Genomic DNA, 18,209 nt, shown 5'->3' with positions numbered 1-18,209 from the left:
TGGTCCTAAAACGTTTCCAAAAATGTTTGTTACATCGATTTATTTTCTAAAAATACTACGAAGTACGCCTGCACACTTGAATCTTATATGTAATGACAAGCGTTTTGGTATGATACTTGGTATAACGTCTGAAAGAGGGGAAGAGCTGACTGCTAAATTGTTTTGCCAAAGCCGCTAGTTCCGATCGACAATGACTGCACAGTGCACATCGTCTATACACTGTGCAGTGCGCATATTATTACTGTTTTGTATTATATTACATACGCAAGTACACGTATGAGTACAATATTAGTAGTAGTTATGTTTATTATTATGTCAATACATTATAGACGCAACGTAGGTGTACGGATGCTGCAATAAAAGTAAGTTTTGTCTTCGACAAACAATATTGGCAGTTGCATTATATCTGTATTATAAACAGTAAAAACACTACACGATATACAAATATATTTCTTAAACTACAAACAATTTGAATTCGAAATTGTTGTATTTCGTATGTTTAAGTAGGTAGGTATAAGAAAACATATTGAAAGTAAATACAACTATCTATACCTATTATGTTTATACCTAATATGAAACATAAGTGCATGTTGATGGTTTTTTTGTTTGTTTTTTTTTTTGTGAAAGGAGGAGTATCAATTATAATTTATAAGGAATCATTTTTTAAGCCCTTATAAAATGCTCTATACGGTAAAAACATAACGTTTGATATGATAACACAGCTGATCACACATCGCTCGAGTAAAACCACCCGTATGACCGAATGTACCAAAGAGATTGAAAATACTGTCGGAAATAACAGATTCGAAACTATTTGAAATAAATCAAAGTTTTAATTTTTTTATTACATATCTACTTTATCTACTCTTGATGCCAAACATTTCTCTTCTTCAGAAAAAAAAAAAAATTTTTATCATAAATTTATTTTAGTACTTTTCCTATTAAGTTCAAGAAAATATGTTGGAAGAAAATATCCTTTGTGGGAGAGGTGAGAACCCCAACACCGCTAACACTAACCGTGGCACCACTATTGTAACAGTGATGGAAAATAAATAATTAGAAGGTATATTTTACGGCGGCGGTAAAGCAGCTTGCTCTTTAAAACGTTTAGGGCAACTGAGTCTTTATAGTCAATAGTCAATACCACCTCCCTGATTTGTTATTAAGTACATCGTTTTACTCGATAAATTTGTTTTCTAAATGTTTGTATGCAATATACAATGTATAATACACAGCATTATTTTTTGATTTTTGGTTAGGAACCTTTGGAATAGGGGAGTGGGGGGGGGGCAGCTTGAACATTGCAACTTCCCCTGCCCAGTATTCTGCAATTTAATAATATGTTATTGCTCTGTATAGCAACGTACTTACAATCTCATTTTCTAGCGATCATTCTACTGAAGTAGTTTCGAGTAAGTGGGCGTATAAACGGCAACGAAGAAGACGAACAGAGGCTATCGGTGATCGCGTGTTCTACCCGCAGACATTTCATTCGCGAATGTTTGTGTGTGGCAGATGGTCGGGGAAGGAGTGGGAGGGGGCAACGGAATCGTTGTTCGGATATTTCGCTACCGTATAATCCACGGTTGTCCGGCAAAACTTTTAAGTACATAGGTATATACCAGTCTGGCAAACTGGATTTTGTGGTTACTACCGAGCTGATGAGCTTTTGCGTGCATGCGTTGCGTGCGCGGGTTAGTTAATTTAAATTTAATCTTTGGAATAGGATAACACTTGTTCAGCCAATTAAAGATGATAACGGTTTAACTTTTAATACTCGTGGTACTTTGTGGACAGTTTTCACGGCGAGTAACAACCGTAGGACCTGTATACTATGATATGATTATAAACATTTGAAAATCAACAATACGTTAATATTTAAATTGGTTTTATAGCTAAACAATAATAGATCATTCCAATGATTTTACTATACATTAACTTTTGCTATTCGAATGTCGATAGAAATATTTTTGAAAAGGTTGGCTAATTATATAACAACCATATATTTCTACAGCAAATCGCAGATGTTATTTTTCGATGAATATGATTAACTGCTAAAAAAAAAATGCATTGAAAATTCTACCAACGACAGTTGTGAGTTTAAAGTTCAGGTGGTTGGTGTGCGGGCAAAGGCTCCTGACACCATAAAAAAAACTTTACTCTAACAGTCTAACCAATATTTTACATTAAGAACATTGAGAGATTTCTAATTGAACACGCGAGGTAAATTCAAGAAACTTTTATGGGAATTGGTTTGGTACAGTAATTGTTTGACGAAATACAGTAGCATAGTAAAAACTGCCTATTTCGGGTTCATAAGTACAAGCGATATAGTGAAGTGATAAATATTATAAAAACAGATTTTAATTGAACGTGTACATACATAAGATCAATCGAGCAACTTTTATCAATTTTGGTTATTTTTTAAATAAAAAATTACATTTTAAACAATTTTCAAAATTTTTAATACATTTTTTGGAAATCAGGTTGTTTAATTATTTTTAAAAAGTGGACTGATCGATATCATATACATTTTATGTTTAATTCTAATTTGCCTTTATGATATTGTCGCTTTACTACATCTGTCGTACTAATAGACGCAAAATGGTTAGATTTTACTACATTATAGCATATTGTGTGAAAGACAACGACAATAAATATTGGTTCCCAATCCACTTACCTTACAAAATCCTAAAAATTATCGGATCAACTCACGATAGTCAGTGACATAAGATTATGTTGGCTTATTAACTTGTAATTAAAGAACAATATTATCTATAAGGTTTATTTTGTTATTAATGTGACTCAAACAATAGTTAATGGTGAAGTGCAAATATTGTTGCTGTATATGTATGTTCTGATTTATTTCGAATAATGAAATATAAACCAATGTGTTAAAGTTAAAAATATTTCTTTTTCAAAGACATTTTGTATCGTCTACATACTATTACAATTCATTATTTTGGTTAAATTGTAAATTTCATCGTCCCATCTTTCCTTATATTCTTACATGAAAAATAGACAAGGTGTTAACAATTTTATCAAGTATAATAATATTATGAACGTATACTAGATAATGTCAGTATAATAAAAAATATTTAATAACGATGATAGGTACAATTTTTGAAAGCTAAATTAACAATAATGTATACAATATACATAATTACATTTTGAAAATGTATTTATTGATAATAATTTATTTTAGTAATTTTTTTTTTATTATTATTATTGATCTTTAGCTTCGGTAACAAGAGCCATTATGTTTATTTTTGATAAAAATTCGATTAAAATAATGTTGAGCTTGTAACTATTTGTTTTTGTTTCCCTTGAATGTATTTCTTTATTTCGATGCTCCTGAGAAATGACATGACGTTTTTAGCTGATAGTCAGGTCTAATTATTCCATACACGATCGTTGGTATATTATGTTTTTCTCTTTCATCTTCGTTCAATCTGATTTCTGCCATCAAATGTTTTACAATAAGGGTAACTCCACATGAGGTGCATTCAGTAGATGGTTTTATCCAAGTCTATAATATTTTCAAGAGCTGGTATTTTAATTTTAAATATAAATAATAATCAAGATATTCGTTAAATAAGAAGCTTAGTTAATTATTTAGATTTTGAGGTTTAATCGTATGTTTACTTTGATATCTTTAAGTGGTTTTTCTATTTCTTGTAGTTTTTTATTCTTAATGCCTAATTTTTGAGTAATTAAATTGTTTTCATAATTTATTTGAATTTATTCATTTTTTTTTTATTATACTCGTGTTATTAACTATTTAATAATTATAAAAGACCTACGTATTTTTTTTAAGACTAATTAAATTTTTATATAAGAAAATAAAATATAAACAATAATAATTGAGATGAAAGTATTATCAAATCAATAATAAGTAAATATAACGGCAATGTTTTAACAAAAACTAAGGAAGTGCTGACCTGACGCAACTATTAAAAAAAATTTGCATTATTAATTATTGTAAATTTACTGCTTCAATATAATACTGATTCTTTAATGAGATTAAATCTAAATTGGATATATTTTAAGTATAAGTTAATATTTGTATACTGCCTATTTTTATGACGTATTCGTAGGCTAAATATAATAGGTAGAATAAAATAGAAATAAGGTTTTCAATAAACGTTCCAATTGAAATAAAAGTGTACTTGTTTCGTCTTTTGAAATAATATTATCAAAGTTTTTATTTTCTCTTGGATTCGAAAATAACAAGAGGGAATATGATAGATATAAATTATTAACGTTATTAATAGTGCTCATAAACTCACAATATGTAAATAACAGTTGTGAACAATTCTTAACTAAGTAAATATAATCTGACATCATTTTAATCATGTTGTTCTTAATGCATAAGAAATATTAATTTTCGTTTTGGTACAAAACGTAACAAATGTTTAGTGTACGCCGATAAATAATTTTGTCCAGTGAAATTGAACTACCAATAGGTCGATAATTCATTGGTGATGGAATAATTTTTCATTTATTACTCAAGATTATCGAATTGAACGTTAGTAATGAGTATTATCAATATTAAAAATTTGATGCATTAATTATATATAGATATGAAGCAATAAATAACACTATGCATTTTTTTTCATTTTTAATATAGCAGTGTTTTTTTAAAAAAAAAAATGTTGTATTATATATTTAGATGAATATACCGTGATAGTAGTACCTATTGCTTACAAGCATTTGTGTACTAAACCTAATATTATTACCCAATATTATATAATATTTAAATATACCTAAATTTAAAAATATTATTGAATAGTTGGAAAAGAATAATTAAACAATATACTGTTATGCTTTGGTATAACAATATAATTATATATACTATAGTATAATTATACTATTACCCATTCTCGTCTGATTCTGCAGTTCAAACTTAATTGTTATTAAAATAATCATTTTAAATATTTGATTTGAAAAACAATGTTAATGTTTTCAAATAAATAACTTTACCTCAAGGTATAAACTCCAAATTAAACATTAAATTTATGCATAGATGAAATTTATCCTTACTAGAAACCAGAAGAAATCATGAAACACATTTTTTACAGTTAAAGGACTTAAAGAAAACATTTTTAAATTCTTATAAATAATTAATATTGTTTAACATCTGTGTATGATTTGATATGACTAGAATTTATATGCAACTTAAAATAAGAATATATATGCTTGCATTTTTCAAGATATGCAATAAAATTATTAACAACATAATAATCCTTTTTACCAGTATATTATAACGAATTATATTCTAATTTTAAAATATATCAAGTGACAAATCCAATTTTACTTTTAATAAGAGTTAAATAATTTTAGTAAATCATACTCACAAATAAACCCACGATAGTATTGATAGATTTTAAATTGTTATCGTCAAACAAAAAATCACTAATATTATGAAATTAAAATCTGTAATATAATACCATCTGATATTTACATTACTTTTCTTTAAGTATATATACCACAAAATACGCATTTTTTATGTTCATTAAATAATTAACATTCAATGATATGTATCACGTATACACTTCAAATCATTCTAAATTAAAAATTGTATAATAGGTATCAATGTACGATTATTTGTGCAACGTTTCTAACCAAATTTTCAAAACTATGCTACAAAAAAAATTTCAAATCATTTCAATTCTAAACCCAATTTATGATTAAAAAAAGATAATTAAAATAATAATTTTTTAACTAACAACGTTTCTAGTTAAAAATTGAGTAGAATAAAAAAATCTTTTATGTTTTTAGAATTAAAATAATTGTTTTCCACATGAAAATCTAAATTTGATATGGTTTTAGCAAACAAGGAAAATGGATAAAAAAATATTATAATTATAAAATAAATATATTACAGTTTGTTGTTAAAAGTTTCCATAAAACAAAAACAACTAATTTTTTTCAAGATATAGTCAAGTTCATTTTAAGAAAATAACCTTGTATTTAAATTTTTTTGTTTTATAATTTATTTTAAGTTAGTTCTGAAAAAATACTTTGTAAACTTGGATTAAACAATACTTATAGATATATTTGTGATTAAATATTTATAACGCTTTTTTTATTTGTAAACGATACATCATAATCTAACTTTTTTAATTTTGGCTTATTGAAAAAAAAACATTGTAAGGAAGAGGAAAGTTCTCGGCAAAAAAAAAGTAAACTTCCTAGGACCACCGGATTATATAAACTCTAGCCAAGGATAACAAAATGTATTTTGATTTTTATGATTACATTAATTGTTATATATTGTAAAAAAAATTTTTCGAGTTACAAAAATCATCTAATGAAATTTAATTTTCACAAATTTGTAAATATTTGAATGCTTGAAAAGAGTATTCATACATTTAAACGATTTTTAATTAAAATCTTCTATAATTTTTTAATTGCATTTTCTTATCTAAACCATTGATGCGAGTAATAACATGACAAGTAGAAAAGGATATAACGGCATGATAAGGCGAGATTGGGTTAGGACATTTCATAGCATTCAAAAAACAATTAAGGGTAGATTTTACCAACTATACTACGCTTGCTAATATTTCTTTAAAATTGTTCCACAGTTGTCGGTAGTTTTACCTTACGCTCAGAAAAACTTTTGACACAATTTTAAAATGGCCTCATTAAAGTACCATCTAGATAAGACTCCCAGGAAAGAAATATGTAATTTGTTGGAGCATTGCGTCCAAAAGAAAAACTAATCACGAACCTAGATATCAAAAAAAAAAAAACATTGTACCCACTAATACATTTTTATCGGTGAACTCTGAGAATTTAGAATTGATTAAGTATAATATTGTTACTATAATTTGTCTGGTTTTGACTATGGAAATAGTTAGAGATCGATCGCTTGTAGCAATACAACCTTATAGTACTTCAAACTATAATTTGTATAAGTTACGATTTTAATTAATATACTTTGTTGTATAATAAAATCTAAAATTAATAAACCATCACCATGAAATTAACATGATAATATGTATACCTTTCACCTAAATTATTAAAATGTAATCTTTCGTGAAAAACGATCAGTTATCTAGGTTTATTAAGCAATGGATGTGTTTTAGACAAAGTCGTAGTGTTGATAATTTTAATCTTAATCCAAAATATATAACAAATATAAATAGACATTATCAGTATTTTACTTTCTATAAATTAAGTCAACTATAAAATATATAAAAATAAAAAAAAATACATATATATTTTATAAAATAGGCTATACTATTATCGAGTCAGATCGACATAACATATCACATAAAATTAAAGATACAAACAAATGAAGTTTAAATATCTCTCAACATCAATAACAAATATTGACTTATAATATTTATTGTTTAACTAAAAGTTGTTCATGAGAATTTTGTTTTAAGAACAATTTTGGTTAATAAAATTGAAGTTTTAAATTAGGTTGATGTTCTATGTAGACCGTTAACTATGTCTCAATCAACAATCCAAAATGTGGGTATTATATTCATGACTGCATACAATATAAATTATGTTTAGATCATTAATTTATTACAACCATACAATATGTTATGTTGTATTCGCTCTACGACACCAGTGCTTGCAGCACAAAAAATTGAATTTTCATAAGAAGATTTAGTATAGGGATTTACTATTAAGTATATGTAAATTATTTATATGGCGTGCAATCACAAATTTTTGTATTTTGTTATAATGTACCTATATTGCATAAAATATGCATGTGAAAAAACGGTATTGTAATAATGAGAATTTATATGTTATTATATTATATGTATTATATTAAATTGTATATACGTAACTGGTGTTTGGTACAGACAATCGAATTTGACTGCTTCATATGCAAGTTTAGTTGTATTGGTAAAAACAATTTTTTTTATGAAGTGTCCAGTATTTAGTATTATTACCTATTTAAAATTTTTCATTTTATTTAGCATAATATCATTGTTTGCAATTAATGACAACATTATAAGCCAAATTAATTAATTCATCATCTTAAATATGTATCACACGTGAAAACAATTGCATACTTAAAAATTGTTTTCCCATACGTTAAGAACAATAGTTTTGTAATGCATCGGCGTAAAAGTAAAAATAAAATTTGAAAATATTTAATGTTAATAACATTGTTATACATGTTACGACACTAAAGTCTTGTTGAACATAAAATATCATAAAAAAAAAAAATTAACACCATTTAATTGTATTTGTGCAACAACAACTTTTAACCTAGGTCAACGACCATGAATATTTATACAAATAATATAAAAAATAAAGAAAAATGTGAAACAGCCAAAGTGTTTATAAATATTATAGGTACCTACCTACGACACGCGCGTTCCGGTCCAACGTCGTCGAATTAGTTCCGTTTCGCGGAGGGAAATAATTAATTATCTAACACTGCAATCGGGATGATAACATTTATATACATTTTAGTAAATACGTGGTGTTTGCAGTCTTAAAAAATAAATATCAAAGCAAGCCAGAAGTGATGTAACAATTGTATTTCATTCTTAAAGTATGTAATAGTATTATAATATAAACGAACAGGATGTCGCTTCGCGTTTGTTCACGTCAATAACTTTTCGGTCCCGGTTGATTTTTTCGAAATATGAATATTATGATGCCAGAAAATTATTACCACATAGTATTATAGGAGTAAACATAATATAATACATAATATAATCATTATTCCTCGTATTATACATCTACAGCCATTAATAGATGCAAACGAAAACAAAACAATTCAAACTATTATTGTTTTCGTCGAATCTGTTAAAAACTCCTATATCCACAGCCAATGCAATAAAGTTGATTTAAGTTTCCGAAGTTGAATCATTTATATTATGTCCATTAAGTATACTCAAAAAGTTGGCATAATAATATAATATAGATATCCTATGCAATGGTGGCCGAAGACATCGCCGAACCGTTGTGGATTGCGTGTCCGAATTTTTGTTCTCGCTGTTCCTATACCAGCGAGCACGCCTCGTAAAGATGTGGTAAATTTTAAAACGTTTCAGCAGGACCCCCCTCCCCCCAGACAGGCCTCGCAGACGTTTTTACATGCACTTTTAGCGGAAAATTTACCAAACCTGTTGCACAATCGTTCGTTATCGCACGGCCACAACCTGACCGTATCCTTGCGAGCCGACCCGACTCGCACCTCGGTCGTCCTTTTTCTCCCTTTGCGTCGTCCGTTTGACTGGCTTTTGGGTAGGTTGCTGCTGTTGCTGCTGTCTCTTCTTCTTCTTATTTTGCTTTGGAAGTTCGTGGCCGTTTCTCTTGCGACCGTTGTGGTTCGCCTTATTCTTGGGTTTCTTCTTTCCAAGGTCCACGTGCTCCTCGTCGAAAAACTGCTGTCTCTTCGAGTACTCATTTTTCTTGTGTATCTTGTGCTTGATAGGCCCGTCCTCGCTGGGTGCGCGGTTCTTGTTTTTGCGCCCAACCTCCTCATGGCCGTCTCGGTGTGGTTTTTTAGCGGACGCCCTTTCATGCACGTCACCTTTCGTCGAAGACCCTACCGGCTCCGCGTCTCCTCCTCTGCTACCGTCATCCGTGTAATCATCTTCACGTGTCGGAAGTTTCCTGCCACCCTTCGCTTTGGGCTTGTCCCTATTCATCCTCTTACTATTATTGTTATTATTCTGTAGGTGACCTCGAGGCCGATCGTCGACATCCTGAGCTCGTTCGTCTTCGTCTCCTTCTCGGCGCCGGTCTTTCGCAGGCCTCCTGTTGGCACCACCACCACCACCGTCGTCGATAAACTCTACGTCGTCTTCCGGCGGAAGTCGCTCAGTCTCCGGCACCCTGGACACTTTTCCACTTTTCCGTGGAGGGTTCGTCATGTACTCGTACGTGCTTGGAGACTCGTAGTAACTCCGTTCGTCGCGGACCGGCCTAATCGCTTCCCGGACAGCAGACTCCGGCATAGTCCTGTGCCCGTAACTTCCGTACTTAGTGGCGGCTGCGGTATTTGGCGATCTCCCGCCGTAACGTCCGGTCGACCCGACACCGCCGTAATTTCTGGATTGGCCGCCAACGCCGCCGTTATATCCGGATTGACCGCCAACACCGCCGTAATATCCGGATTGACCGCCTGCGCCTCCACCGTAATATCCGGATGATTGACCACCGACGCCACCGTCGTAATAGCCGGACGATTGACCACCGACGCCACCATCGTAATACGCGGTCGGATCGGCGACGTTTGGCATGGCCGTCGTCAGGTAAACGATCGGCGACACTGTCCTGGAGTCCAACCTGTCCGACAGGTACAAGAGCGTTATGCCGCAGCACACGAACAACGACGACCGTTTCATATTTTTGACGACAAGTGACAACAGGTGCGGTACGACTGTACGACAATAATGATATCCGACTGCGGATATAGAAACCGCGAGACTAGACGCGTGTGTAACAGTTACGCTTTCGCGTGGCGGTGGCAGTGGCGGCGATAATGCAACGTTCTCTTCTGTATCCCTCGCCACTCGTTGCGATATTGTTCTATTGTATACACGAAATATATATTATATTTGTATACGATGCATGTGTAGTAATAACATAATAACGCGATGTTTGCCCATAACTATACAGGGTGAATCACCGCGAGCACGCACGACAGCGTTTTTTAATTTTAGTAGATATTGACTTTGTTCAAATTCTAGACTTTTGGAATTTTTAAATACAGCCGGTACTTAGGTGAATACGAAATTTTCAGTTTTTCATGATTTTATGTTCTACTCAAATAAGAGAGTCCTGTCGCGATGCAGACTTATGTTCTTCAAATAAAAAGTCCCCTTGCCGTAAATGATATTTTAGTGGATAACGTTTTTTTTGAAAATGTCGATGTACCTTATTAAAAATTAGTTGTTAATTTAGTAGCTTCTTAGTGATGACAATGTTTTTTACAAAAGTTAGTACTTACGTCTAGTCCTTAAAAATTGTTTTACAAAAATATAAAAAGGATGTAATTGGATCGAATATTTATTATGCTTGGACAACTTTTACAAATATTAAATCACCATTTAAATACTAAATCCATTATCATAGACCCTATTTTATTCTTAGAACTAAAAGTTAAATAATTAAAAAACTAGAGACTTTTCAGAAAAATGATTTGCTAAATTATCTAAAGTATAAAAAGGCAGGCTCTCATTTGAAAAACAGAATTTTGTGTATTAGCCTGGACCCTACTTAAATAGTACAAATACATCTCAAGAATCTGAAAATATATCTTTAAAGTATATTTAAAAATTCAAAAACAAGATTTCGAAGAACTGCATAATCGAGGAAAAGACAGGGGAAAGCATGCTCGGTGAATCATCCTGTATATTAAGCAGTGTAACAAAATAGAATGACGCTCATAATTAACTAACTACGTGATAACTTTTGTGTAAATAAATATCAGTTATTGTTTTTTAATATTATTAATATGCATAAGACATTTTTTAATATACTTTTTAGTACGAAATTAAATACACTGGTAGTTAATATTATTTGCGGCCAGTCCTTTCTGTTACACCCTGTATATATTATTAGAATATTAAACGCGAGGCAGTTTGTGGTTTTTCACGGTGCGCTTATTTTGCACGGCTGTCAGCATATCCGGCCGTATATTATTGATATAGATAATGAAATTGCCAATCGTCGAGTATGGCAATATATTTAAAAACACGATATTACGGTCGTAGGTTTCGAAAGGACACGTTGTGGATTGTGCTGTGGCCGGCATTCCTGTTCAGCAATGTGCTCAAGACTATATAGGTAGGAATTCTATTGTTACTATCTATAGGTACCTACCTAAATTGATTGTATAAATTGCAATTTTTTTAGTCAATTGTGTGTTTTTTGTGAGTGATATTCAATATATGCATATGATAATCAAATCACATCTAACAAAACATAAAACTTTAACAGGAGCTATTATTGTAAAAGAAAAATACTTATCTCCATAAATCTATTTTTTAGTAAAGTCATTACAATTATACCTATTTATCACATAATAGTGGCATAATAAATATATTTAGTTAGTCAAATGTCAAGACATTTTGTTCTAGCCGTGATTTTGCAAATTACTTAATAGTCTAAAATGACATTGGTTATTATTCAAATTCATATTACCTATACTATTAAAATATTAAAATATTAATTATAATTACTTATAAATAAATAAATAATGCACTAAAATTATCAAACAATTGAATGACTCTGAAAAAAGCACTACAAACTCAGTGTAAATCTATACTAAAATGAAAATATATATACTTACAATAATAAAAAAAAAAATAGTCAATATAATAATACATTTTATTTATACAAGTTTATGGTCTGTGTGATTATATGATCATTATAAATGATACTCTTCTGATTTTAAAATCACTTCAATTCTTAAAAATAACAGTAAGATAACCTGATAATGTATATTTTGTACAATATTGTAATACAATATTATTGATTTTAATTGTTGAAACTATATAATGTTTCTCTTTTTTATACTGCTTAAAAAATGTACACAATTTTAACATCAAATGTTCTAATGGTTGTTCTTTGATTCAGATAAAACCAACCACAATGTTATTACTTACTGGTTAATACAGTGCCAAAGGTTTTTTTTAAAAAATGCCAGTTTTCGACGGTGGAAGTGGTCATACGCAGGGTCACATTTTATTGGAGGGGGGGGCATTCAAGATTTATGTCCCGGTCTCTCAGATTCACAGGAAACCCCTAGTCCAAAATATAAAAAAAATGTTGTGGGTTCTTGTTTTACATTTTATTATAAGTTTTAAAAATAAAAATGTTATTTAAGAAAATGTACCTACTTACCTACCTAAATAGTATACAATATTATTGTTAGATTATTGCAATGGCACAATGTGAAGCTTATGTTTTTAAGTCTCAAAATTCCAAAAAACTACATTGCTTAAAGATAGTTCAAAATTGTATCAGTTATGAGCAGATAAAGTACTAATGTGTAAGTTTTAATACAATTTGTTTATATTTGTTATTAATCAATCTCTTTTTAGCTTTAGGTTATTTTTATAAATATTTGTATAAATATATTTATATGTGATACCCTGATACATAAGTGTATGGATGTATAACATTTTGAAACATAAATATTTATCCATAATTAAAACTAAAAATATATTTTACACACAGTAAGTCGGTAAGTATTTTTATTATGAATTACTAGGGACCCCCAAAATCTTCTTTGACCTTCTTTCTTGGCCCCTCAAAGTTACAATTCAGTCCTGGCCATACTTAGAAATCACAAGGCTTGAGAGGACTTAGATTTCCAATAGCTTAAAGAAGAGAGATTAGCTAAGTAAGTAGATATTTCAATATGTGTAATTTTAGTAACCTCAAAACATTATCAACATAATAATAATTTCATTATTTTGTATTGATCAAATTTAAAAATAAGCATTTCAGATAAAAGATAAATAGGTCCAATCTGATGACGTTGTGAAAAAATCAAATCGTCAGTAGCTTTTACAATTGAATTAATTAAGATGACGCCAATAAAGACGTTGATGGTAACAAAATTAATGGTATCGATATCACAAGCTTGGTAAAATAAAAAAAACCGAGAAGCAAAGGCGTTAATCGTGAGATTTTGAAATCCTGATTTTATTGTATATTAGACAGTTTATTAAAAGTAAAAATATTAATGACGGGCCCGCCAATGATGGGTTTCATGAAAGAAAATATTGTAAGATTCGAAAGTGTCTAAATAAATTCATAAAATCGATTCTTTATTACTATATAGGTTTTTGTATAAATATTAAATTTTAAAGCTAATTAAACGGCGAACGGTTTATTTGTTTAACGTTACTTATTCGACCATTTGGAAAATCTTATCATTGCTTTGACTTTGTGAGAATTCGAATATTAATAGTAAATCATAATTTATTGCACAGTTGAAATTAATACTGGAATGAAATAACCAAATAAATCTTCATTGGTACCTATCACAGACGACCAAGAAGAGAAACAACGTCGATTTTTTCATGTGAAACTCTAATATCATCAATTGTTTTATTTATTTTTCAAACAAATATAGGGGGCTCGACAAATACTTATATAATATGATATCAATTTAATGTAATCAAACTAATTGTTTTAAAGACTTTGAAGGTATAATAACCTCAATCAATTTATACTAAGCTATAAAATATACCACTGGACCGATAACTGTTTACAGCTCAGTGATAAAAACATATCAAAAACTATTTAGTATATTATATTTTATACTATATGAAGTATTTAAAATAAAGTTTGTTTTAGGTATGCGTCTACCAAAAACCTTTCAAAAAGTTTATGTTGTAACTAGTTTTGACAAATCTCAAATAAAGTACGATAAAATATTTCAAATAAGTACTAGAATACATTATATTGTACCAATCAATCAAAATCTTAACCCCACTCAGTATTTTTTTATTTTTTTTGTAGCGTAGCATAATTGTTAACATATCACGAGTCAGAATTGAGTAGTATTTGTTATGCAGGTACAATAGGTATTAAAATGCAAATAGACAAGTCTCACTGATGTAAGAATTATATACAATAATTTTTATTATTATTATTACTCATAGAAAAGATAATAGAAAATAATACAATGGTTTTATGATGGATTTTTCCCGCCTTGGACAAAACAGATTAAACTATTCCCAAAGTTTATATTTAAACTTATATAAACGTCATACCATCGAGTTAGGTACCAAGACATAATATAATTATGTTATCGGAGAAGTTGTTTACTGAGGTTCTAGAATATATTTTTTTTAGATCTCTCAACGTGTATGTATATGTAAATGTTTTACAAGCCTAATTTTATACGAAGGTTAAAAATTTGTTTTTATTTCCATATTATTCTTTTAAAGTGAAGTATGTCAAGATGAAAACGAATATTGAATAATATTTAAATTGGCACGAGCCAGACTTGTCCAAAACTTACTCTGCACGGATTCTGCAAAGTTATTTTGCGATGTTTATCTTATAAAAACATAATAATATTATGTATTATGTTATACTATTAATCAGGTTTGCATTTGAGAATATTTTATTTATTCTATTAAAAACATATTTTACAAATTTTAAGCACATATAAACCGAAGAAATGAACAGTATTTTTTAGATATTTTAACTAAATCGACATTTTATCTTTTAATTAGTTTATTGTTTAGCTCAAATATTGAAAAAATAATTATTAACGATTAATTTGTCCAACAATTTAAAATATATAAATATGCAAGTAAAAATTTTTAAATATTTGTTTCTATGTTATTTCCATTAAATAAAATCCATTGTTAGTTAAAAGTAATAAATATATTATTGTTTATTATAAGTACGAGTACCAGTACCTATAGGTAATAATGAATAACAATAGATTATATTTTAAATAAACAATAGGATATTATTAGAATCTGACCAACTTAAATTTCAGTGACTATTGATTTTCTATCATCAACATCGCCATTCTACTTGTTAAATTTTTATTATTATTATCATTACTTTTATTTTTTTCTGAACACTTGCTAGAATTGTATAAATACTTATTTTTATACGAGCTTTGTGTACATTACAGTTATATATTATATTATATAGGACTGTAAAATCACTTTTACGCAATTTTCGAACTTAACATTCAAGGTAGGAATATCAAAAAAATAAAAAAAACTATAAAATAAAAAAATAAAAATTGCGTTTGAATCGTTGCACATGGTCATGTTACAGATTCTGTAAAAAATTAAAACTGACCATTTTGTTGAACTGAATAAAGTTATGAAACCTTAACAATAATGGAGGAATAGCTGTAGTCACTGCAGTGTAAAATATAGATAAATTTTCTATATATGTAATTTAGTATTATTAGATGTAGTACCTCTACAATTTTACATGCTGAATATTCATTACCTACTAAGGTTTCTGCTAAATATTTGTTTTTTTTTTAATAGAAATATTTTAACTGGTTTGAATAAAAATTATGTTCTTTTGTGAATCTTATAGAGATTACTTGCTACTGAAACATGCCACTTTTTGTCCATTTCAAACTCTCAATTTGATGTTATCAAATATTTCATCGTTCCAAAAATTACGTAGATGAATAATAATTTTAAAAACTAACGTCATTTTTCTTTACAATCATTAGTAACGAACTTAATTTTGAACCTTTTTACTATAAAACCTGAATTTTCAATAGCTGTTGACACACAATTATTTAAATGTCCAGATAAAGTATGGCTCCAATAAAATGCCACAACTAAAATAGATGGTCACAATATATCACTTGCTGTTGAACACTTTCGGGTTGGTTGACAATTAACTGTGCTATTTTTTTGTTAGCACAACTATAGTACAACAAATTATAATAATGTGATGGACTCGATAATTATAATATATTTTTGTAAAATTTCTAAGCTTAATTTATTATAATTAGTGAAAATATTAAACTATTTTAATTAGATGCACCATTGTCGGATAAACTTTACCTGAATAAGTTGCTTCAGTTTTCAATTTAACTCTTATACCGAACCAACTAGGATTAATATAGTATGATCACGGCCATAATTGTTTTCATAGAGGAACTTGTGTTAAACAACATTATGTCAAACGTGTTTGACCGGAATTCAAAGCTAATCTAAGATTAAATATTTTGATCAGTCCAGTCAATCATAATAATATCGATCCTTGTTCATTCAAAAATGAACATAATATATTCTATTACTCAACACTCATTTAAAGCATATCTTTGTAAGCCATATTAAAATATTCTTTAAAAGAATGCGGTAATGCTTGTAAATCTAGTTATTCTAAAAAATAAAAAAAAATTTGATTTTAATTTGAAATATTAATATTATTTGGGAAAACATTTTATTTTAACTCAAGTTCCTGTTTTGGAGCTATTCACGTTCAAAGCTATACAATGGTAAACTACAGCGTATTAAAATTTTATTTTTTATCAATCAATAGTTTCAGTGAATTATACTATTTTATTATGAGTATAATTTTGTTCTAGAAAATTTTAAAAATGTGTACTTACTTACATACAATATAATGGATCAATATTATTTACAAAATTAATTTAAAAATAGTAAATATAGGTATATTTGTAATTTGAATGTAATGTATCTAGTTAATGCGCTTATAAATATATGATAGAGTATCATTAAAAGAAGAGTGCATGTAAGCTCCAATTGAGGTTAACTATTAATTAAATAAATACTATTAATTAAATTATAAGTACTTTATAAAAAATTATAAATTGAGGATAATTATTAACTGCAAAGCAAAGTTCGTGTCTTACGTTTTACTCGACATGTACACGCGTGTGATACCTAAATTATTTGCATAATATTACGTACACAGACAAATCGCATAGTATATTTATAGTATTTCTATAAAAATAAACTTACTAATATAAAATGGTTAATATTATTTAGTATAACAATATTAGCTTTGAAAATAACAAATATGTTATTGTATGCAGTAAATAAATTAATATCCTTATCAATATATATTTTAAGTATATACACGAGTTTCGCAATAAGTAGTTGTTATAGCCGCTATGGTTAAAATAGAAATTATAAATAATTTATTTGTACTAAAAAAATGTATACAAATAATTTAATGTTTATTTTGTATTGAATATAGTGATTTCGTTACATTTTGACTCCTATAAATAAAATAATAAAATCATTAATCGATCTAGCCTTCTTACGCAAATAATAATGTACAGACATATATTATTTTTTTGTGCCAGATAGCTTTCCAATGAGCAAATATAATAATCATATATTATCCTTGAAAAGTGTATTTTATGTGCAACATTGCTACAATCGTTACAAATTGACGATACACAACCGAAATAATAAAAATATTAACGGTAAAGCTCGAAAAACATGATAAAAGTACAAGTAGGCCGCAGTGAAATCATTATATTATTATTATTATTATTATTATTATTATTATTATCTACTGTTGTTACTGTGAATGCTGAATGATTATAATTTGTAAATATATATATACTTTTTACAGTCTAAAAAGATGTTAAACTAAAGGGAGGAGTAAAGGGCTGAAGTGTATAGCGTGGGTACGGGGTTTGAAAATAAAAACACTGTTGGCGTAGAAGAGATGTGATGTCATTGGTCCTGACGTCACGGAGGGGAGGCAGATTTCGATATAAAGGGAGAATATCA

The 18,209-nt window shown here is 28.8% G+C and overlaps 1 protein-coding gene across 1 annotated transcript; it reads right to left on the bottom strand.

Moving 5' to 3' along the window:
• Positions 1-9,122: 9,122 nt before the first annotated feature.
• On the bottom strand, positions 9,123-10,331 carry LOC111040288 (ABC transporter F family member 4-like). Its single transcript, XM_022324138.1, has one exon. The coding sequence runs from the start codon at positions 10,329-10,331 to the stop codon at positions 9,123-9,125; it is 1,209 nt and encodes a 402-aa protein (XP_022179830.1).
• Between the last annotated feature and the right edge of the window lie 7,878 nt (positions 10,332-18,209).

Source organism: Myzus persicae, unplaced genomic scaffold (genome assembly GCF_001856785.1).
Source record: "Myzus persicae strain clone G006 unplaced genomic scaffold, MPER_G0061.0, whole genome shotgun sequence".
Taxonomy (NCBI): Eukaryota; Metazoa; Arthropoda; class Insecta; order Hemiptera; family Aphididae; genus Myzus; species Myzus persicae.
Note: the sequence above shows the minus strand (reverse complement) of the source record. Positions and strands in the feature narration are given on the sequence as shown.

What these genes read in the sequence shown, in the direction of transcription:
- LOC111040288 (XM_022324138.1), bottom strand. Translation starts at nt 10,331, where the DNA reads ATGAAACGGTCGTCGTTGTTCGTGTGCTGCGGCATAACGCTCTTGTAC.